The 24,344-nt window shown below is 38.0% G+C and overlaps 1 protein-coding gene across 1 annotated transcript in view; it reads left to right on the top strand.

The window, feature by feature from the left end:
* Window positions 1-366: 366 nt before the first annotated feature.
* AHR (aryl hydrocarbon receptor) overlaps window positions 367-24,344 on the top strand; it is a 61,453-nt gene continuing 37,475 nt past the window's right edge. Inside the window, exons 1-2 of the mRNA XM_084202751.1 lie at window positions 367-749; window positions 8,491-8,678. Of these exons, the coding sequence (XP_084058877.1) occupies window positions 694-749; window positions 8,491-8,678 (244 nt within the window). The 5' untranslated portion in view covers window positions 367-693. The remainder of the gene's footprint in view (window positions 750-8,490; window positions 8,679-24,344) is intronic.

Genomic DNA, 24,344 nt, shown 5'->3' with positions numbered 1-24,344 from the left:
CTCCCATCCCCGTGCCCTCCCCGGAGCGCTCCCGCCGCGCTCCCCCCGCCGCCGCGCCGGTCCTCCCTCTCCTCGCGTGACCTTCCCAACATGGCGGCGCGGCCGCCCCTGCTCCTCCGCCCGCCGCCGCCGCGAGGGGCCTCCCCGGCGAGGGGGCGGTGGCGGCTGTCAGCCGGGCGGGGCGGGACCCGGCCGGGAGCGGGCGCGGGGCCGGGCCGGGCGGTGCGGGGCGGTCCCGGCTCCGCGCGCTCTGACAGGCGCTCGGCCAGCAGACGGCGGCCGCGCCGGGGTGCAGAGCCCGCCGCGCACCCTCCCACCGCCGCAGAGGAGCCGACGGGGAGACGGCGTCGCCTCGGTGGGGAGACGCGGCGCGAGCGGCGCTGGAAAGCCCCGACCGCCCCCATACCTGTGCCCTCCGGGGGCGGCGAGTGGGTGTAGCCGCCGCCGATCACCTGGGAACCCGCCCCGCAGCGCCTCCGCCTCCCGTCCTCGCCCGCCCGGGGAAGGCGCCACCGCCACAGCGAGCGAGCGAGCTCCGGACGGCCGCGGGCAGCAGGACCGGGGCCCGCGGGCGGAGCGAGGCCAGGACTGCGGCGCCGGTGGGGCTCGCTCGCTCCCGGCAGCCGGGGTCAGGAGGGGCGGCGGCCCCCGGCCGGCTGCGCCCGCGGCGCGGGGCGCTAGAGCCGCGGCAGGATGAACCCCAATGTCACTTACGCCAGTCGCAAGAGGCGGAAACCTGTACAGAAAATGTAAGCGGCCCCGCGGGCGGGCGAGGGGCGAGGCGAGGAGGGGGGAGCGAGCGCCGGGCTCCCCGGGGGCGCGCCGTCCTGCCCCGCACCGCGCCGCGGGGGCCCGGCGGGGGCGGCGTGGGGGCGCCGGCCGGGACTGCAGCAGCTGCTTCGGGGTGCCGGCCAGACTCTTATTGCTTTCAGGGCTTTTTTTCCCCCCACCGCGATAAAAAAGAAGAAGGGAGGGTCGGGGCACCGAGGGTCGGGGCGGTGGAAGGAGGGAGCGGTGCCGGCAGCGCGGCGCAGCCGGCTGACCTAGATTGGGAGGCATCTGAGGTGACGGCTCCGCGCGGTGGCTGCGCTCGCCCCGCCGGGGTGGGTGCCGTGGGCCGGGGCCGCGCTCTCCCCGCGCTCCCGCACCGCTCCGCACCCCGCGGCCGCCGGCCCGCTCAGGTGTCTCTGTGGGGAGCGCGGGGTCGGAGTCGGGAAAGGCTTGGCCGGTTCCCACTGCTTAGGGCCTGTCTGGGAGGGCTGAACCCCTGCTTGAACCCTCCTCTTGAATCCTCCGGTACCGCATGGGATGCGTTTATTTGTGCAGAGTCAAAGAAACCCAAGTGCTGTAGACCATTCGGAAGAGGAAAGAAAAAGAAAAGGCAAACTGGCGATATAGTGGCTTTTTGTGTATTAATTTTTAGTTTTCAAACTATGGGAACAGTTTAGTGCCGGAGTAATTTTGTTTGCTGCACCTGCTTTAGGTTTGCATCCTAGGTTTTATATGCTTCACTAAAACATTGCTCTCGTGAGAGGGGAATTTTTAGGCTCGAAGAGATGCTTAACTTGCACTTTCAACTGAAAGTCAAGAATCTCTAGGTCATAAAAAGTAGCAAAGGTAAACTACTGAGTTGATAGAAAAATAAGCAATGCTCAAAAAATCCAAGTGCATTTCTGTGGGCTACTTCTGTAGATGTAAAATAACTACAAGGGCTACAAAAGTGTAGAAAGAGAGAATGGAAAATATTTGATAAAATCGTATTGTGAATGATATGTTTTTAGATTCACAGCAGACAACTTGGTCTCAGGGTAAAGGGAATTAGCTTGAGTGCTTGCTTCTTTATGGTTGGAGTTGTTAGAATGAATGCATGTACATAGCTTGGGTTTTTACTTCACAAATTAGGAAAAAAGTAAAAAAATGTGTGTATGTGTATCTATGGGTATATACATATATGTGGATATATATATATAATTCCCCTGCTAGAAAATGCATTAATTATGAAAAGACCAGTGCCTACTTCTTTGAGTATTCATTTCCAAATAAGAAATGTAGAGGTACCTAATTAAATTCACACTGTGATTTTGGATTTTTAAGAATGAAATTAGTGTTTGTTCATGAGGAAATGAAATGTACTGGTGGCATTTGTAGCCTACTAATATCTAAAGGCAAATGGTTCTGATTGTGAAAAGTGAGGTGTTCTGCCTTGCTGGTAAGATCTCCTGATTATTATATTTTGGTTAGCCTTGGATGGAGGATGTGAAACCTTTTTGTTTTACCTTACTGTGGTGTCTATGTAAGTAATCCTTTTCCCTGTATCTTCTTGTTATGTAAGTTGGTTGAACTGCTGTGATTAGTTGAACTTGAAGCTTTATTACTAATGGGAACTATTTATCTATTGGCCTTAGGATCAGAGGAAGAAGTTTATTCTCAAAATAAACACATTCATATTGAAACAGTTTGTTCACCTGTAATTGAAATGGAGGCTAATTATTAACCCACCTTGCTTGGGTTACTGGAAATTATTTTTATGTAAGACATTTATCTTGCTTTTACACATTTATCATGTTCATGTGGGTTTTTTTCTTCTGAAAATACCTTATGCTCTTTGGTTGCTGCTTCTGTTGGGCCAGTCTTGGAGAATGTTGCTAGTGGGTCAGAGGGCTCTGATTTCTCATATAACTACATGCAGACCACACCTTTAGGCCAAAAGAAAGTGAGACAGGCAATAAAACTTTTTAACTGATTGCAGGAGACAGGAAAGATGTACTTGATGCTGGCTAATAAAGGTTTGGCACTACTGTTATTTTAATCTGTTTGAATTCAATTTTTCCTCCCTCAGTAGAATTCAGTTATTCAGAAAAGAAAAAGAACAGAAAAAGGTGGAGGTGATATATAACCAGGACTAGTATCTTTTGTAGAAGAGATTATATCTGCTGATAGGTCTAATTTAGTTTATTAGTCATATATGTACCTCTTTATGGAGCATAATAAATAGTAAGATGTGTAGATGGCTTATAGAAATGGAATAAGGTCTAAATATAATGACTTAGTTGCCATGGGAAAAAAATTAAACAGAAGAAATACTTCTTGTTTCAGGTACAAATAACTCATGAAAGCCATGGTCATAACTCTATAGCAATTTAAGAGACTTCCTCCTTACAACTCCCAGTTTCTACTATATTCCCTGCAGAGAGCTGAATCTGAGAAGGAATCACAGGCTGTTGTCTGACTGTGCCGAGTGTTGAAATGTGCTTTTTTTGAGTCAATTGGGAATTACACTAGTGCAGCTGAAAAAGAAAAACATTTGTGGGGGAACATAATAGGCAGTTGTTCCTGCAATTCATCTTGTTATCTTGTCATGTAAGGGGAGAGAAGAAAAAGATGCGAAACACGTGCACTGCAATTGCTTGTGATATGCTACAGAAATCACTTTCTCAATACCTTGGAGTCTTTCAATTTCCTCCCTCTTTAAGGTTTAAACCCTGTGAGTCCCCCTGGTGGCAGCAGGGCTGGGGGATGTTCCACTCCCCACTGAGGCTTGGGGAGCAATGCGTGGCCCCTGCTTTCTGTTTTTGTCTTTTTTTCCAAGTCTTCCATTTCTTTTGTCTAGTGATTATAAGTGAACTAATATAGTGGCATTGTAGTTGGAGGGAAAAAAAGGCAAGTTTTATGGAAGTGGGGTTTACTGCAGATAGATTGTAACGAGAGATGAAAGGTGTTATGTAAGTACAGCTCCAGCTTGCAGTTTTTATGTCTTTCTGCCTACTAGCTCTGATTTGGTTTGTTTTTCTTTTTTTCAGTGTTTGGATAAGAATTGTTTTGTATAACTGGATGAATGTAATAGACAAGGAATTGGGTGGGGAGTTCTAAATGTTTCATGCTATGCAGAGGCAAAAAGCCTAATGATTTGTTTATCTAGTAGATCAAATTAAAAAAATTATGATAGGGTTTTCTTCTTTGCTATCTTAAATGTGTTTGTGACATTAAGTACTCCAGAGTTTTGGCTGATTGATCTTTAGTAATGAGTAGTCCTAGTAGTATTAGAAAGCAGAGCACACATTTTAATTAAAAACATTTCAACTATTTATGTGTCCATTCAAGGCAAACAAACAAAAAGTGCCAGAATAAGCTTTCAAAAAGGAAGTTCATCAGAAAAGAAAAATAACCATTGAAATATTCCTTTGTGTAAAGAAGTATCTGTCACAAAGCAATCTGCACCTCTTACTTGAAATGGAGAGAGTAAGACTGTTGTCTTACGTAGAATAAACGTCTTATATATATATTTGTCAGTCTTGGGGTAACTGTATGTTGCATGTAGTAAAATCACTGTTTTGAGTGACTTTACTGTTAAAAGTCACTTGTTTTAAGGTTTGTTGTTTTTTGTTTTGATTGCTTGGTTTTGGTTAATGTTTCTTGCAAAATAATAGTTTTTAAAAGAGAATCTGCATCAAATGGAGGTATACATATATAAGTAACATGGTTAGTAGACAGGAACTTTTTTTTTTTGTTTGTTTCTTTTTTTCCAATAAATGCTGGCTTGTTATCTTAGAAAGTTGTGACATATGTTAAAACTGAGTGTCAGACTTTCATCCTTGATCAGTGTTCTGGAGGTTTCTATCACTCTGGTTAAATCCTTAATGCACCAAACCAACCTGAACTATTTGCTACTGGATGACAAATAGTAGCCCAGCATCAGATGAGTAGCATGTCACTGATTAACTATTTTTTAATTTTAAAAAATTAAAACAACTTTATCCCTTTAGCAGTTTGAATCCTGACTGGTTTCAGTCTCTGCTGAAAGAGCCACTGGAAAGGGTCTCTGCCCTTTTAAGATTTGTTGACAATAAGTTTAAGAGGTTGATAGTCTGTAATTCTTTTCTGTTGTTTTCAAAGAAATTGTCAGCTGAATTTTCAGTAGTCGTAAGTTCAGAGTGGGAAATAAGAGTAAAAGCTTTGAAGTATTTTTTTAGTTGCTAAAGTAAATAAAGATATATTTTTTAGGATTCTATTACTTGCTTAGTGTCATAGCTGATTTTATATACCTGGTCTCCACTGAGTGAAAACCTGTGCATAAGAAAAAGATATGTTATTGCATGTACTATTAAATATGAGATGAAAAATATTCAAAGATGAGAAGATGAAATCTACTAGTTAGGTGTCTTGTATGTTTTTCCTTATATCCTTTTTTCTTAAGGAATAAGATGGTTCTGATGAACTAATAATTAGGGGTTTTTAACAAGTTAGGTTTTTTTTAAAACATGTCTCTTTCTGTAGTGTTCTTTTTGTACATTCATTTATTCTCTGATTTATTTCACACTTCAGTCTTGTTGCTAAGGTCTCATGTTTTTCAGTGCTTTGCTGTTGGGTTTTCTACTTTTTTCCCCCCAGTGTTTTATGTTGTTATGAACAAAATAAACTTGTTCCCTCTTCACATTTTCTCAGAAACTACTAAATTTTCCCTTTAAAGTAATACAAAGGAGCATGTAAATATTGGAACTAAATTTGGCCTTTTGATAATAATTAAGACTTAGGTAATTGTGCTCGTTTTAAACATTTGGGGTTTATGCCTATGAAGGTGCATGTGATGAGCATGTGTAGTGAAAACTTCTGATTAAGTATGCTGTGGCAGACCTGTGAAAACAGCAGTCAGCTGGTGTTGTGATGGAAATCCTTTAAAATTGTAAATTCAAAAAATTAAGTGTTCTTGCTTGTCTTGCAGCTCTTGGGTGACAAGGGTTGCAGATAAGTCAGAGGCACTGAGTGTACAGAGACCTCTGGCCTTTGATTAGAGAATTCAGATTTCCTATGAAAGGTAGAAGATTAAGAATGGTCAGATCAGCTTAAATACATTCCTTCATTTAGTCTTTTTTTTTTCTTTTTTATTTTAAATAAAACACATGCATGGATTTAATCTTGACATAGCTCATAATTTGCTTTGAAGACCATTTTCTGCATTGAATCTGAGCTGTCTTTAGCATTATATAAATGGATGGAAAATGGTTAAGTTGCTGCTTATGCCTGTGGCATTTCTGCCTTCATTCCCTTCATCACTGAAGGATCCATTTTTATATTATAAATTTTAGTTGTGTGACAAAGGGGAAAATTAGGGATAATTGGTGTTTGATTTGGGGGAAAAATATGGAAAAATTTATGATGCAAATACTGGTAACTAAGTATTCAGAAATGCTTTGAGCTAGGTAAAAGTAAAAGAAATCTTTAGAAAGTAAATGTAAAGTAGAAAAACAATCACATCTGACTGACAATCTGATGAGATGACTGCAAGTTGAATATAGTTTTTAGCTACTTGGTCAATTTGCAAGTTTAAAGCAAAGCAGGGGACTGTTGTTAAGATAGAAAAGCCTGTTACTTAGTGCTTATGTATTTTGTAAAGTTTGCATGTCTTAAATGGTTTCTATGAGGTCCTCTGCTTTTCAGAAGCCGACCCCTTTGATTTGATAGTAGTTTGCTGTTCACTGGTTCTTATACAACTGTTAGATGCTCAGTGTTTGAAATTCATTATTTTGTTTCTACATTTAGAAACAGTCTAATACATAAAAATATTTAAGAAGTACCCTTTAATATTGCTGCTAATGTTTAATGATTAACTATTTTTTCTTTAGGGCTATTTGTAAGTTTTGCTAATTATATGGTTTGTACAAATTAATTTTCTACCAGCATAAGAGAATATGAAGAAAACCTTGCTAAATTATTTAATGTTCACTTGGGAATATGGTGAACTGCTGGTGTCAAAGTCATGATTTGTGACTGAAGCACCCATCTAACCAAGTAGTTAGTCATCCATTGACATTGGTGATGGTTTGTTAACAAGAAAGAATTTTCCTAATTCTTGATTCAATTGTTTTGCCCGCTTTTCAAATGTTTTTAGGCTAAAGCACTACTAATTTACAATATTTATTCTGCAGCAAGTTTAACTTTATCCATCTGGGAAGTAATTTCTGCTGATACATTTTATTTCTGTCTGTTATCAACATTTTGCATTATGGCGTCTTTGCATTTCCAGGCTTCACATAAGTCTCCTTTAAAGTGGAAAAGGGCAGCTGTAGTGCTGGGGAGCAGGCAGCCAGTTTTTGATAAATGACAATTGAATAAGCAATGGCTGTAAAAAGAAGGGCTTGGATTTAAACTAACAAGAGGTGTAATTGAAACATAAAGTAAAACCTATCAGTACTCATTTGACTGAAAATACAAGATGAAATCACTTTTCTGTATGGTTTACCTCAAACAGTGGCAAAAATAACTATTGGAGCTTTTGCAATTGTTCATCATGTAATTGATATAAGGATGACAGTTGGGAGCAGATTAAATGAAATACTGAAAAAATTAGCTGCTGAATGTCTTTCTGCTCAGTATTTTTGAGTGATGCATCTTGCAGGACCAACATTTCTGTGAGAGCAGCACAAATTGATAACTGCTGTGGATCTCACGTAGAACTGCAGTACTGGAAAAGTGACAATGACTCACTCTTTAATTAGAAGACTGTTTAATAAAGAACATAAAATGTACTATGGCTTAGGCAGATAAATTATTTGGTTTCAGTATTGGCTTGTAATGACTAGTTGTAATTTAAATGAGTAGGGCTTTAAACCTCTCCCCAGACTTCTGTGTATGTGGGAAGGGGTGAGTATCCAAGTATCTGGAACTGGAGCTCAGGGTGGATATGAATGGAAAATAGCAAGATTACAAAAAACTTCATTATGTAATTCATAACACAAAGATTTTAAAATTGTCCTTTGTACTGTACAAAGGCATGCTTTTGCTGTGCTGAACTCAAATGAAGTGCCTTCAACTGCCGGATGACTTAAGGGATGAGCTCCCAGTGATTCCTGCAAGAATTTTACATGCTGCCTGAGCTATATCCCATGGTTTTCAGTATAGTTTTGAATGACTAGGAAGTTACTAAAATGTTTGTTATATTCAATTAATACTAGCCTGTTCCAAACTGATAAAAATTAAGGTCATCCATGAGAAATTGTTATTGAAGTGAAAAAGTGTACCATCAAATTTGTTTGTACACAAATATTCATGAAAGTTATCGCTATACTTGGAATACCAACATTTGGAAGAACTCAAGTGATATTTGACTGAAAACATAGGAAGATTTTTATAAAAATTGCTGAATCTTAAAGGTTTCTAATGTTCATTCAGAAGTCCAAGTAGACATTGTAGCTCAAACTGCTTCATTTAACAATCTATGTGTTAGAGGGGAGATTAGGCCTTTTTAGGTTTTTTTTTTTTTTCCAATGGTAAACAAAGTCACTTGGGAAAACATTTTGGTTGTTACAGTTATAATATTGAAGATGAACTCTTATTGATCAGCTGTAGCTAAAGAATCTTGATTGCAATTAAGTTGATATTAAATTTCAAGTCGTCTTTAAACTTGAGACAATATGTAACATTAGGCACAGCAAATATTTGCCTTCATTTTGGAAAGGAGCTGGCCTTTACGTTGTGTTTGTTTTTCTGCCGCAGTGTAAAGCCGTCCCCAGCTGAAGGAGTCAAATCCAATCCCTCCAAGAGACACAGGGACCGCCTGAATGCGGAGCTGGACCGCCTGGCGAGCCTGCTGCCCTTCCCTCAGGATGTGATCGCCAAGTTGGATAAGCTGTCTGTGCTTAGGCTTAGCGTCAGTTACCTGAGAGCAAAAAGTTTTTTTGATGGTAAGCATTGGGAATTTATTTGGGTTTGAACTGCTTGTAAAATTCAGTTTATACTGTGTGTTGATTTCAGCTGTTTAAGTACTTAAAACTGTTAAATTTATCTGCTTTTTAATGGAACTGCCAGTTGCATGAGTATATACAATGTAACTGTGTAAAGTAAGCTTTCCACTTTCTTGAAACCAAATGCAACTACTTATATTTCACTTAGGTCACCAGTCATTCAAAGCTTTGCATTTGGAAGTAATATTGCCCTTAATGAGTCCTCCAATCCCTTTCATCAGACTGTCAAAGATGCCCAAGAGATTTCTCTTTTCCCCCTCTGAAAATTGCCTTAGTAAAACTATTACTGTTTCAAAATATGTCATAGGACTTCCCATCCAGCTGTATTTCTGTATTTTGCTTAATGATCCATCAAAAATGACTTTGCTTTGATATAAAATAATTGATAGTGCCCCTTCCTACAGTATATTTCAAAGGTGACTTGTAAAGAATAGAGACAAAATCTTTCCTGTGTCCAAGCCCTGATTAATGCAGGACATGAGGCATTAAAACGACAGCTGAGGTTCTCCGGTTATGTGGGCAGGTGTGCACTGACCCCAGTCCTGGCCAGGGTAATACAGCAGCACTAAGAGTAGTTGTGGGGTCAGAAGTGTGTGTCCTTGGTCACCTTTGAGCTGGCCAAGGAGTCCTGTCCCTCTGTCTCCTTCACTACCTGAGCTGCTCTGTAGGATGGGATGCGCTGCTCGGATTTGTGCCAGTTTCTTGAAAGGCAGGAGTAGTCTGATCCTATTCATTGCAGGAGTAAAGCAAGGAGCTTGTATTTAATTGATTGTCCTTTCCTTTTAATTGATTGTCCTTTTCTTTTACCAGTCACTGAGATTTTACAGTTGTTATATTGAAGATGAAATCTTATTCATCAGCTGTAGCTAAAGAATCTTGATTGCATTGAAGTTGATATTAAATTTGAAGTTGTCTTAAACTTTCTTTGACATTAAAATTACCTCTGTCCTCATCAGTTTGTCTCAGACTCCATAACATGGATGAAAGGATTCAAGAAACCTGTCTGAAAAAGTTCCACATTTTCCTGCAGGAATACAGAATGTTTGTTTTCATTTATTGTGTCAACTGGCTTCAGTTCATTAGTGCTTATGAATTTATATTTGGTTTTATTGCTTGAAAAATATATCCAAGTGTCTTGATTTCTGTTCTTGTTCAGGAGAATTCTTAGTATGAAGTCTAAGCTCTAAAGCTAGACCTGGCCAAATATTTCTAACGGTGCTTTTATCAAATGCAAATATTTTGTGCCATCAAATGAGAGTTCTCTTGGCACCTCAGTTTCATGAAAATCTTTTCAAGAGGTTATCTCAGGTAGACTGCTGTAAAAGAAATTATTTTACTTGTCTGTGTTTTCTTAGTGATTTGAAGTTCGTGTCTCAATGAAAAGTGTTTAGTTGTGGTTGCTTTAATGATGTTTTCTGAAATAATTCCAAGATTGCAAGTTTTTGTCTTACTTGGGATGGAGTGATAATAGTAAATCTTAATTTCTCATCTCAATTTCTTGTGCAATGGGACTGCTTGATTTTTGTTCTTCCTGCCTCTTCCCCCCAGTTTGTACTTGAACATCCTGGAATAAAGCTTAAGGCTATGATTTAGTTTAAGGCTATGATTTGTCTACAGGGAAAAAAAAGAATTGATGCCTTCAGTAGAGTCTGTCTTACAGGGTTTTATTAGCAGAAAAAGTCTTTTTGCTACTTCTTTTCAGGTCTTTGTGTTGTAGGACTACAAATCAGGTCGGTATCAGTCTCCAGCTGAACTTATTTAAAGACTAACATTGGTGACTTCCGTGAGGATAAAAAAAAAGTGACCAATTTGTTGGTACAGACAGAAGAGTGAAAATTAGGTCTTTATACTATTTTAGTTGTCTTAAATGACATGGAATTTATTTCAGTAAAATTCACCTTCCAAAAGAAAAATTGGTACCTCAAAGAACAGAATCAGCAAAAAAGCCCCGAAAAGCCCTAGGTTTGCTTTTCATGCTCTGTCTGTGCTGTGCTTCTCAGAATGGCTGTGGAAAACCCTGTAGAATAAATCTGACAAATGCAAGAGGGAGCACTGATTGTCACCTTGAGTGCCCAGGCTGAGCCAAGGCTCCACTTTATTAACGCAGCATGCTGAAGTGAAGGGAAACGCTAAATGAATAACAGGATGCAAATGGGGGGTGTGTAAATTCCTGCGGAAAGTAAAATATAAACGTGTAATCATATGATCTTGCTTGAAAGGAAACCCAAGTTTTTGCTGTAACAATAGATATTTTTTTCAAAGAAAACACTTGCATTTTTCCAAGTTTAAATAATCTAGAGTGAATGTCTGTTTTCTGAAGGCGGAAGTCTGTGGGGAGAAAAAGAACTCTTTCGTGAAAGACATCTCAAAGAGTTACATCAATTTGAATAAATGTGCCTCACTTAAATATCTACAGGGTTTTTTTGGTGTTACTTAAAAGCTAAGTGTGTGTGTGTGTGTATATGTGTGTGTGTGTATATATATATATATATATAAAAATAAAAGAACACCTTCGCTTGACCCTAGTTATTAAGATGGTAGAGTGGTACAGAATGTTCTCTGGAGCTACAGACAGGTGAGTTTTTCTATAGTGTCTACTGAAATATGGTAGACCTCTGCATGCTTGCTGTATTTCAGGTTGTAGGAAATAGTTGTATGCATTTTACTCTTCCACAGCCTCAAACGATCTTAGTGTTGGTGGTTGTATTCTGTTGAGCAGTTGCTTTTGATTGTTCTTTTTTGTTAATGAAGTTGCTGTGCTGCTAAGTGACCCTTTGCAAACATTATAGTTTAGTGTGATCAGGTTAATTTCAAGTCCACATGATGTCAGCAGGCTTTCTGTATGCCTATGTCAGGCACTCTGGCATGCTTTTATATGTACAGATTTAACCTTACTCAAGAAGGAAATTGTAGTAGTGGATTAAAATAGTGAGTCTCAAGTCTGTGTCTTTATGAAGTCTTGTGTGGCAAGACCAAGCTAAATAGTGGTTTAGGGTGGCGTCACTTCTCAGCTGTGCTCTTCTACCTGCTGTACTGAAGTGGATTAGCAGTTCTCAAAGTCAAACAGGTTAGCTTAAATCACTGCTGGAGTGTTTATTTTGTGCATGTAAGATACTTTCTGAAAGTGGCTTAAGGCAAGCTTTTTATATATAAGAGACTGGGATGAATCAGGCAGGTGTCTGCTGACAATCACTAAAGCCTTAGTGTGTTGTCCTGGTATTATTTCAGTTCATTTTGCTGTTAAGTGCCTATGCATGTGTGCATTCAGCAGTGAAAAATATAAAGTAGAATGTGGGACAACAGCTCTTTGTGTGGATGCAGGTTAGTGTGAGCTCAGCATCTGGAGCACAACTGGCCAATCATTTCGGCATAGCTTGTGTTCCCCATGCACACTAAAGGAAAAAGCCCTTTTGCCTCTAGCTTTGGTCCTTGGTTATATGATGAATTCATAATCACTGAAGTACTTCGCTGTGGTAAAGAAAAGCATTCCTAATTTTTCTTGGGAAACAGATTAAAGGGTTAAAAGTAGAGTTTGTATGACTGATCACTTTTTTAATGTTAATGATTTTTCTTTTTAAATGTGTACTGAGAATAAAGGAGAGGCTTGCAGAATCTAAAATGAAGTAGCTGTGCTATGTGTGTGTATCAATACATTAGAAACAAAATTCAACATGTTGCTTATTAATTGTCCTTTCATCCATTTCACTAAGAATTCCTGTGGTTTAAAGTATTTGGATTTTTTTTCCCCCTCTTGCTTATTGGGCAGTATTTTGCATTTATAGAAGAAAGTTTCCGCTCAAAATTAGTTTAGAATTGATTTCTTATGTGGGATGCTAGGGATTCTGGCAAGCACAGCAATAACAAAATAATTAAGATTTATTTTTTCCGCTAAGTTTGCATTGCCTTTTTTCTTTAACTTTGTAATATAATTAACACACATTCCTTGGCATCATATGGCTTAAATTTCCAGCACAGCCATTGTCATCACATAAAATATATTTTTTGATAATGTATTTTTCCTGTCATGCCCACTGTTCTATCATGCTATGTGCTGGAGAGAACAGACTGCATGTGGTTCCTGTTCTGGATAGTATAGCTAAGATGTAGAAATGAGAAAGGCAGGCAAAATGGGAGACAATGTATTTATTCTGTCACACTGAGAAGGGCAGCAACGTTTTGCCAGTCCAGCAGATACAGATAGCCTTTCTGCCAAGTGTCAGAACCTGAAGTACAGAAAAAAGTACAGAAACAAAGTACAGACATTATTAAAACACAGCCCAGTAAGACCAGGATGATACAGTAGCTCTGTCCTGACTTGCTTTTATTTTAGACAGTAACCATCTCTGCCATGTGTGTGTCTCATGCAATTTTCCTCATGTATTTTTTCAAGGTGTGACCTCCCTTTCATGTTATACCTCCTTTCCCTGCTCCTGTTGCTGCACACATAGATAATTGATCTCCACACCAGGAAGAGTTAAAGCCCGGTAGAGCAGTGGAGTTAGGCTGCCCTTACTGCTTTTGAGTGTTTGTGTAGATGCTGTATAGGAGTTTTCTGCTGCCAGCAGCTTCTAGTGGGCCTGGCTAGTATTACTTGATTCATGAATGTCTTGAGCCGTTTTTCTACACCCACGGTAGAAAATACCCAAAATACCCCATAGTTTGGTTGTTTTCTAATACTTTTCCTGTATCTGGTATTTTATACCATGCACATGAAGTAATTTTCTCAGTTTTGAAAGCACTTCTTTGAATCTTGTCTGAGAGTTGGAAGAAAAAAAATATTGGGGAAAAAAACCCCCAACCCAAACAAGCCAACTCTATTTCCTTTTGTACTGTCTTCCCCCGGCCCAAATAAAAAATTAATACAAAATGTGAAGCTTGGAAATGTGTAGTTATTTCAGTATCAGACTGCCATACCATTCATGTTATTTCCTAATCCATGCTTATTCTTTCACTGCTTGTCTCTCTCTCTCTCTTTTTTTTTTTTTTTTCTCCTCCAAACCTCCCCCCTTGCCTCCAATCCCCTGAGATTCACACTGACCATTTGGGACTGTCTGGTACAGACTATTTTAGCTTGTATTTTACGTAACAGATAATAAGTAGGGATTTAAGCTTTCAAGTCCTAAATTCTGATCTTCAAAAAATGATGATTAGAGCCATGTAGCTGTGACATCACTCTAAATCTCAAAATATGTATATTTCCACAATCTTAGCTTTTATTTTTAGGAGTGCTGTGTCACTAAGCATCTGATGCAGCTGGGTAGCTCTATACCCCCATGGATTGTTGCAATTTAATATAACCCAAATGGAACATCTAAGATTGAAATTTCTGTTTATATAACAAAGTAAGAACTTAAAATGTTAATGTATTTGTAACATAAGAGGAGAAACCAGCTACAAATGCTAACAGCTAATATGTTCTTTGGATTTTCTTTTCCTATTACGTTCTGGTATTTCGGTGATTGATGTTAATCATTGTTAGAACTCCCTTTCCAAGAAGAGAAATGAAAGGTTATCTCTTCTTCTCTTCCCTATGTGTACTATTTAATCAAAGGCATATGAAAAGTCAGTGTAGGAGCCTCTTATGTTCCACAAAGCTGTTGTAAAATTACTTAAAAACCCTGTCCCAGTATGCAGAGCATTTGTTATTTCTCTGTAGGCCTTGTTAATAGGGAGATTAGTTTTAAGCATACTGTTCTGGGCTTTACTCAGGATTCCCGACTCTTGTTTGCAAGGTCAGAGCCTAAAATATAATTTATCCTGTTCTAGCACATCAATGTTCTGGAGATTGACCCTGTTGTATGACATTGAAACCTAGAACAGGTAGCAAGATAAAAAGCCTCGCCTCAGGAAGTACCACTGCTTCTCTGGCCTTGTGTATTCCAAATCTTGTAATCTTTGCTAATGTTATTAGTGTACTGTAGCACCTAAAGATAAAGTGATTTGGAGCTTTTTGGTTTTTGAATACAAATCACCACAACTGTTGCTCCCTCCTCCAATGACAGTTTGAGTGGAGAATTATAATTAGATCTTGCGCTGGGCTCTCAACATCTGTCTTCCATGGGCTTCATGATTCATCCATCTGAATTTGTAGAAGTATGGTTTGCTTGACTATGACCTTAGAAATATGTCCTAGTTATTTAAGGCTTCAGTATGAATACACATTAAAAATGTGTACCAATTATTATTAATACTGGAATGGCTTTTGCTTCTGTCTGTGCTGTTTGTGACTCAGCAGTTCTCCTGTGTGTGTTTGCCAATGGGAGAAATGCCTTAGTTTTGCCTTATCAGAATACAGATATAGTCAAACAGGAAATAAAACATGTATGATAGAGTTCTGTAGATGTTTACAGTTCTAGCTAGTTCTAACACTGTTTGTTTTTCCTGAGTAAACAAAAGCTTCACCTCTGTTTGAACAATTTCTGCTGCATACACGCTTTCATAAACTACTCGCTTAAAGAATGATTGCTTTGAGAATGGTCTTGGAGATCCAGCTAGAAGCTAATTCTGTTTACCAGACCTTGGTCATTGTCATTGTTTAATTTATTAATTTGTTGTTAAAAATAATAAATTAAATTAAATAATTTACCTCTTTTTAAAGAGGTTAAAAAGAACGAATTTCAAATGCACACTTCAAAGTTTCAGGTAATGTATTAATAAATGTTTCCTGGGAAAAGTCTCTTGGGAGTTCCTGCTCATCAGCGCTGTGTCCAATCTGTGTATGTTTAACAAGATATTATGTTAATGATAAAACTTGACCATAGTTATTCTAGAAACTTAAATGAACTAAACTGTAAGAACTAGAATGAGTAGTTATCTGAAACTCCTTAAGAAAATGTATGTTTACTGCCTGCCAGCTGTGAACATTAAAAGGGACCTACAAATAGGAATTAGTTGTCCTTAGTGATACATGCTAAACTCTGTTTTTAATTGAACAAAGAGATGCTCATTTTTTTCCACTGAATAATTGCCTCTTGAAATTCAACCCATGTGCCTTTTGAGCTGCACAGTACTGCACACTTTATGCATGGCATTGTGTAACATCTAATGAGCTGAAATATATACATGCTTGGCCCCTCAAGACAAATTCTAACTGATTGCATAAAGTACAGATTACTGGAGTAAGTCTACTGCCTGACTGGTCAAATTGTCTGACTTCCCCATCAAACTGACTTCCCCATCAAAGATGTTGTCACATTTTCATCAGTACAATTCCTGTGGAGCACTAGCTTTGTGAATGAATTCCCTTTTTCCTCTTGGTGTCTCCATCTGAGCTACAAACTGAAGGATGATGTCTTTCTTTTATTGATGCTTTTCTTTATGCCACATTTTTTAGCATGTTGTATTTTACTTATTTAGAGGAAAAAATAAGGGTAGCCCACAGTTTCCTCCTTGCTTGTACAATTTGTTTTTTGATTTACTTTTACCAGAACAAGGACATGCATGTGGCTTTTAATAAGGTAAGCCCATGGGCTCTGGCAGTGAAATAAGCTGAGAGTAGCTGTAATATCTCTAGTAGAGAAAGGACAGTTTTGGTCTGGAAAGGAAGCAATCCTCCAAAAGCCCACTTGATTCCTTTGCTACAATTCAGTCATTCCAGAAAGCCTTCTGCTAAATTGCTGAGAAGTTATGAATTGGTATAAAAATACAAATTCATCTCTTTTGCTGAAATGCATGTTTTCCTCCCTCAATTTAAATAAGAGATATTTCTGTTAGAAAGTGCTTATTAATTAATATTTTTATGTGGCAAGGTTTGGAATTGAATGGTCATGTAAAGAAACCTTCCAAACTCACTTCCATACCCTTTTAATGCAGTAGTTGCAAAACTCAACATTGCCTTTTTACCAGTAGAATAAACTGTCCTCTTTCATGTATGGAACATAATTGACAGTTTCTGTTTTTTCAGTTAAAATGGTAGAGAAATTCCCCAGGCAAAAATCCTATGAAGTTGATATTGAGCCATCAGTTCAGTGAGGATAAAGTTAAGACACTGTTTTAGTAGGGGAAAAAAAAATTGAGTTATTGTTTGGTCTAAGTTTGTATGAGGTTAGTTCCCTAATGAAACTGATGCATAAGAAAATAACTGGGAACTGTAAAGGGAATTTACAAACAACTTTTAATTCCTAGGTTTTATAATAAAAAATAATACTGATGTGTAAGAAGGAGCAGTTATTTCAATATGCAAATATTTTAACAATTTCAGAACTAGTGATTTATTAAAAAATAAAAATATGTGGTAGTAGATTGTAATTTTCTAGTTGCTATTAACTTGTCTTCTTTTCCACAAACCAAAAGCCTAACAAATGGCAGTTTAAACAATATGTAATATTTGATTCACTTTTTCTTTGTTCTAACATATTGAAAAATTGTTATAAGAAGAAAAAACTCTGATTTTAGGAACCAAAGGCTCAGAAGTAGGAAAATGTTAATCTAGGTTCAATTTCCCATAGATCTCATTCCACAAGGAATTAAATTACTTCACTTTCATCTTTGATTTTTTGTGCCTCACCTCAAAAAAAAAAAAAAAAAAAAAGAAGCCCTTTTCCCCCCCTTTTTGTGGCTAAAGCGGTGTCACATTAACAGGTCTGATGATAAGTTACAATTTACCAGCATGCACCTCTTGCTGACCTTTTTTTTTTTCTGAAGAAGCAAAGGAGACGTACCAAGAGAAGCAACTGAATGGGAAATAGCTCAGAAGAAATGTGCGTATGCCAGGATATGGTTTTGGTGATTCAGCTGGTGACTGTCACTTCTGTGATAGTTAGGGGACAAGAGTTCATTGCCTCTAAGTCTTGAAACCACAAGCAATATACAGTTTGTTATGTGGTTGTTAAGCTTCAAAGCCCAAGTGAGAGATTACAAATTTGAGCAACTGTATGCTTCCTGAGATTTACTTTTCTGTTTTTAAGTAAGAGATAAAAGCAAAAGTGAAGTTTTATTCCTTGTGTATGTTTAAAAAAAAAAATCTGAACTAAAATTTTATCAGGTGCAACTGGCTAACCATAAAAGCACTGCACACTTATTGCTGTTCTGCTGCATTATACATATTAATATGCAGTCATTCTTGAGGCTTGTTTTTTTCTCAACTTTGCTTTAAGTCAAGAGCTACCACTGATGCATGAGAAGCTTAGAAATTCCCACCCACTTTTGACCCTCTCTGACAAAGACATAATAGTTTACTCTTGATCCTACACTTACAAGGTCTTGTAACCTTCTGCCCACTTCTTGCTCTCAAAAATGGCAAACTGCCTTTAGCTCCCATAGAAATCTCATTTTGCCTTCCTTTTACCTTCCCTGAATCTGGGAGGCCGATGGGGGTATTTTGAGCAAGATGCACGTACGTGCTTTTAAGGGAATGAGCATTTGTTCCATAGGGGTTGCAACTATTTATGACTCCATCTTTATTTTTCTATTCTTTTTTATTTTGTCTTTGTTCTCACACCCAGATCAGGAGCAGTGGCTCCTAATGCATAGCACGGTTTGGGAGCATCTGCAATAGGAAGGGCAACTGTTTGTGTGAGCAAATAATTGAGTCTTCCAAATGCAGTGACTGAATGCTCTCTTTTGTAGGTTGGTGCATATTGACTTAGTGTGGTGTTTCTGGACTGATTAATTATCATGCTGGGAAATAAGTTCAGTATCAGTCACTTAAGGAAAAAAAAATATACACTACTTGGTTGTTGGTTTTACCTTCTACTGAAGAAAACACAGTTGTGTTAAGTACCACTTTGTGGTACTGAGGATATGTCCCCCATTTAAGGAAGACTACTGCATAAGCACTTAACATTCCACACTTAATAATGCTGCTAACTCTTTCTTTAAAAAGCAACATTAAAAAGGCTAAAAGCATATTAAAACCTGAGTTCAGCTGACCAGTGTAGCAGAGCTCGGGTTGGTTTTAATCAATGTTGTAAGCGATTCTGTGGTGTATAATGGTTTTTCAGCTCTTTAAAAGCAGATATTTTATTTATTTTAATCTTTTATTGGTCTTAAGAGAAACTCCAATTTAGTTCCACAAGTAGTTTAGGGCTTGCTGAGCTATGTTTTGGGAATGGCTCAAAAGAAAGTATATTGTGAAAGCTGAGGAAAATCATCCCACACACAATCTGGTTAAACTTCAAGTTCTTGGGTTAGGTGAATGTTTTAAAACAGAGTACAGTATATATGTTAGGCAAATCTAGTAAATCTAATGCCTTCATTCGGTAAAATGTTTCTAAAACCGGTAAGTGTATTGCTTCAATGTTACTACTTCTGCCAAATTTAAGAATGTTATAGCTACTGTTAATGCTTTTAAAAGAAACATGTTCTGCATGGGTGTGATATTGTAGGGAAACGTGTTCAGTTACTGTAGCAGCAATATTTTGCAAAGCATTTTGCTCTAAGCATGCAGCAAGCATTCTTTTTTTTGTAATTTTTCTGTAGCTGGCAATGCAAATTTACTGTTTGTTAGTACTAAATTTTATAGACAATAAGGGCTTTGAGGAGTGAGATTTAGCCAACATTTTGTACATTTGTCTGGGTGGGAGGAAAATAGGACATTAAGAGCTCAGGCATTAAACTACGGATGTTCATACTAGCTTTCTGTTTTAGTGGGTCTAGCACTAGGATGTGGTCTTTCAGACATGACATTTCTAGTACTTCAAAGTCAAGAGATCTTAATCGAGAAGTTTTTTGAGGATAAACTGCTTATGCTACAAGATTTTCATGTTTGAGCTGAATTAGGAATAGTTCAGCAGAACACTGTCAACAAGGTTTACAATTGCATTTAGTCTGATTTGTATATTTTGAAAAAATTTTATAACCACTGCTTACATATTTAACTCACTTCAGAATTCAAGACCAAAATAGACATTTCCTTCTCTGAAACCCTATTGGAAGAAAAGGTTTCTAGGCAGTTTCAGTTCAAGATTAGGCTGGGTGTTTCTGTTGTGTTTTAATGTTTTTGCATTAGTGATACAGAAAGGAATATGGATTGAGAAAATGCTGAAAAAAAAGGTGGTTAATTGTCTGGACTTATGAGTATTATGCTGTGCTAGGTGGTTTCCTTCTCAGACACAATTGCTTACTTAATTAAAAGTGCTTGCTGTAATGAGAATAGTCTTTAAAAAAAAATCTGGTTTTGCTGGACAGACCAAGTAATTAGGCTAACTTTTGAAAACAATAAAAAAGCTTGATTGTTAAAAAACAAACAAAAATTTTCTGAGTGGGCCTGTGTGTGTAAGCAGATCACCCTTCACAAATGGTTCTGAGCTGCCCACTCATCATAATGTGTGATTTAGGATATGTTAGAAATCAAAAGTTGTGTCAAACTTTCAAAAAGTCCTGAATGCATGATATGGATCGGTTTTATTTTTGACCTCTTCCTAAATTGTTTTCCCAATAAAATATAGAGTGTAAAAAATATGGAATTGCATGCAAGACTGGATGAAAATAGAAAACACTTAGAAAATCATCAGGATGCAGATCAGAGAATTAAATAAAACACACATCTCATAAAAGAGAGAGAAAGCTGTAAATTCAGTGTGCACAAATGAGAAGTTCAAAAGCCAAGCTAAAATAACAGAGAAGAACATTTTACACTAAGCAATAAGGAAGCCTGGGAAACAGTGGAATATTGTAATAAATATTATAAGCTATATAGGAAAAAATAATTCAGGCAAATGATTGGATTACTAACAATCAAAAAAATGTAAAGGACAATGAGAAAAATGTAATGGGTCTTACAGTGCCTCTTGTAACTAGAGAAGAAAGCATTAGAGATACTAATGACAGAATTAGGTTCCACCTGTTGTATGCAAGAATGCCGGTTCAGCCTTATAAGCTTGTTTCTTGCAGAGTTTGAATCCATCTGAATAAGACCAAAACAGAAGAATGCAACAAAAAACTTGTGCAAAATCAAGAAACCAAGGCTGTGTTTGAGAGGAACCTTAGCAAGCGATTTCTGTGCCTTGCAACTTCAAATTACTTTGCCATCATTTTACATCATTTTACATCACCTGTAACATCCATGCCAGCCTATGTTTGTATGATGCAAACGACTTGTGCTTCTTGTGCACATATTTACTTGTATTTCCATTCGTGGGGTCAAGTAGCAGTGCTGAGGGGCAGCTAATGCAGCGAAATGCATCTTCTCTCTGGAATACTGTGGCTCAAGTGAGTGTCTACATCTATGCACAATGACATGTTTTTGGGAGGGCTCCCACCCTTGCACTTCAAATAACATCTCTCTCCATTGAGAGACAGAAAAGTATCTGCTGTCCTTTTGTGCCTTCCTCTAACTGAGGATACCTGACTGTTGGTGACTGAGCTGGTCAGACTAACCTAAATAGCTGAGACTGTCTTTCAGTTTTAACCCTTTGCCTTATTTTAAGCTCCTAAGTGTCCTAGAAAAGAATATAGCCATGTTCATTTTTGCCTCTTCTCTCCCAGGAAACCCATATGTAAATTATTTTATAATCTCTTGGAGAGGATTTGTCTGATTAGGGAACATAAATGAATGGGGAGGGAAGGCAGTATCAAGGGAAGGGGACAGATTCAGATGATACACTGTTAGATGGTTATAACTGCTCAAAAAACACTACTGCTCTAAACTCATCTGGGAGAAAATTACTTGTGCAGACTCTTTCAGTGCTGTCCAAAGCCATGTGCTGCTTTTAACTCTTATCTGGGTGAAACCATACAGGAAAAGGTTTATCTCCCTTTGGATTTGGTAATGCCCCCAAACCCACAGTTGCTCATGTTCATAAAGTGGGTCATTCAAGATGAAAATAGAACACAGGAATTTACAGTGTATAAAAATATTTTCATACTTGAAGTATCTTTAAAGTATTCTGAAGATTCTTTGTCTGCATTAGCGAACCCCACTCTATGGCTGAATTAAACTAAATGTTGAAGTAGAGACACGATAAATTAAATGCAAGAGACTTTTGAAGAAATCGCTTCAATTTCTTTAACTTTTTGTTTTATGAAGGTATTGAAGTGAGAATATACTTACATTTCAAACATTCTCAGATATTCTTACTTGAGGTTTCATGATGGCATTGTCTGCACAGCCATGTGATTCTTGCAGGGATCCTTCTAGGACTCCCTGATGGGAATCCCCTGCCTTTGTTGAGGTATTTACTGACTTTTATATGTCATGCCCAAATTCTCTCCTTTGTTTGCCTTTGCTGATGGAAGAACCCAGTAGGTGCTATTATGAACCTTCTTTGCATCAAAATCTTGAGCTCTGCATTCAAGGAACTTTTAAAATGTGAAACATGCTATTTAATGTGCACAGATGTACTTCAGGCTTACAGGTATGTGGAAGGTTCTCTGGAATATATGTAGTCAAGTTTACCACTTTCCAAGATATCACACTGGACAATTTAATCTCCCCTAACTGGAAACTTAATGCTTAACAGGATGTAGCTCATGTGGCAGCATCTGAGAGATGTTTTGGGAATCAGTTCTGTGTTTCAATAGCTTTATGGTTTTCTTTTTGACCTTGAACATTGTAATCAGTAGGAGCCAAAGCACTAACAAGTTTCCCAAAATGCCACTTTCTTTTGTAAAAACAACCTAGGAAACTATAATAATAAAAAAATCCATCTCATCAGATATTTGCTTCATTTAGATTATATTAAGGCCACTGAACTTTCTTCCTCCTAAGACATTGGTAATAACCTTAAGAAATTTACACTTAAGTGATAATTGTGTAATTTCTAGTGACTCAAAAATTAATCTCAGCCTCGTAAATTGTTAGTTGATGCAGTAAGTTCAAGTATAACATTGCTGCAAGATCACCTTTTCTAAGTACATCTCTGAAAATAAATGTTGGTGTCTACTTTCTGAATGTGATAATAGACTACATGTTACTCGAATTTAGAGATTGTCACTCCACTTAAGGGTTCTGTATAAGAAAGTTACATGCATAAGATAAATGGAACTAAGAGATCCAAATAATAAATTATTTTATAAAAGCTGATTATTTTTTGTATTTTTATGCCAAGCAACAGTGAAAGTTGCAATCAGTTCTGATTCTTTTGTGTGTTTCATGAGCAGGATCAATTGCTTATAGCAGAAGCTTTTGCTGTTTTGCTTGCAGAGTCAGTTGATTCCAGATTGAGTGTAAAGTATTTGTTACTTGAATTTATTCTGCAAGGCTGGCAGCTATATATTTATGTATGCAAAGTGTAATACTACTAAATGTTTGGAATGAAATAGTAGATTTTTGTTGGCACTAGGATCTAAGGATGGAAATGCCATTTGGTGCATAAAAGCAAAAAACTGTAAATTACTGCAGTCCTAACTAGACTAAACGCCCATAGTTCCTTTCGTGAGAAATACATTACTGAATTACCTATAGTTTATTTTTAATTCACTCCTAAATTATTCCAGTTATGCTTGAGGAGAGAGATGAATATCAATAGATTTCACAGCCTGCATGAAGAGCAGGAAAATAAATCTGATGTATTACCTACTACCAATTTTTTTATAACTAATTTTTTGCTAGAGCTAGAAATAGAATAGGAAAGCTCATACAATATTAACTTTTTATCTTCCCTGCAAAGCCAAGCTGTCCTGAAGAAGGAATGCCTGGCAATTTTGTGTCTGTCTTTTTGTGAGACTGAACCAGATCAGTTAAATCTCAGAAGTTGTGTATATCCTTTGTGAAAACAGACCATGTCTATCCCACCTGTTTTTTTATCTTTGTACAGGTCAGTACATTCCTCTGCTTGTACATTAGTATAGTCATCACCAGTAATATGCCCTTTTAATTTCCTTTTGCACTTGAGTTTTTTCAGCTTAAACATACCTGAGAAACCAGTTATGCTTTTAGCAGGGTGAATTTTATTTTGCTGAGTAGCTTATACATATGTACCGCAGAGCTGAAACAGTACAGACTCATTTTACTTTTCCTAAACTGGTAAAATAACATAAACTATAAACTTTTCCAATAGTCTTGCACAGCCTTGTTGTTTTAGTTGAATGTTTGGCTCAGAGAGAGTTAAGAACTGGTTATGGAATATTAAAAATTGCAGTGAAAAGATACTAGTGATCATTTTCTACTCAGTTAAATGTAATGTTGGATTCAGTGACATTTAATAATTGGCCATCACATTTGAAAATATTTGATGTATGCAAAGGAGGCTTATAAAATGGTGAGGTTGCAGCTATATGTGTTATCACATATGTTCTGCTAACCTTTATTTGGGCTCTGGGTTTATTAGCTGTTGAGCTCAGAAGCCCTGGCTGAAGCTGATGGTGGTGAATGTTGAGCTGTGGTGGTTTACTGCTCACTGTGTGGAAGAGGAATCACCAGGTTTGTTTTACCTGAGCACTGGGTGCTGTGAGCTGTCCTAACTCGAAGGCCAATATGTTCCCTGCCAAAACTATCCAAGCTGTAGAGTGAACCCTGTCTTCTCTGGGGTTGGAAGGCAAGCTGGGGGAAAGTGTTTGAGGGTTGTCTCACCTTTCTAAATCAAAGTCTTCTGTTCTTCAAGCCATTGCATTGCTTACCATTTTATTACTTGTGTTTTGCTACAAGAATGAGGATTGCTCAACTTTGTACTCATTTGGAATGGAGATATCTGAAGGTGAGCTGCAAAATTAATAAACTACATCCAG

The sequence above is a fragment of the Fringilla coelebs genome (assembly GCF_963513975.1).
Source record: "Fringilla coelebs genome assembly, chromosome: 1".
NCBI classification, from domain to species: Eukaryota; Metazoa; Chordata; class Aves; order Passeriformes; family Fringillidae; genus Fringilla; species Fringilla coelebs.
Note: the sequence above shows the minus strand (reverse complement) of the source record. Positions and strands in the feature narration are given on the sequence as shown.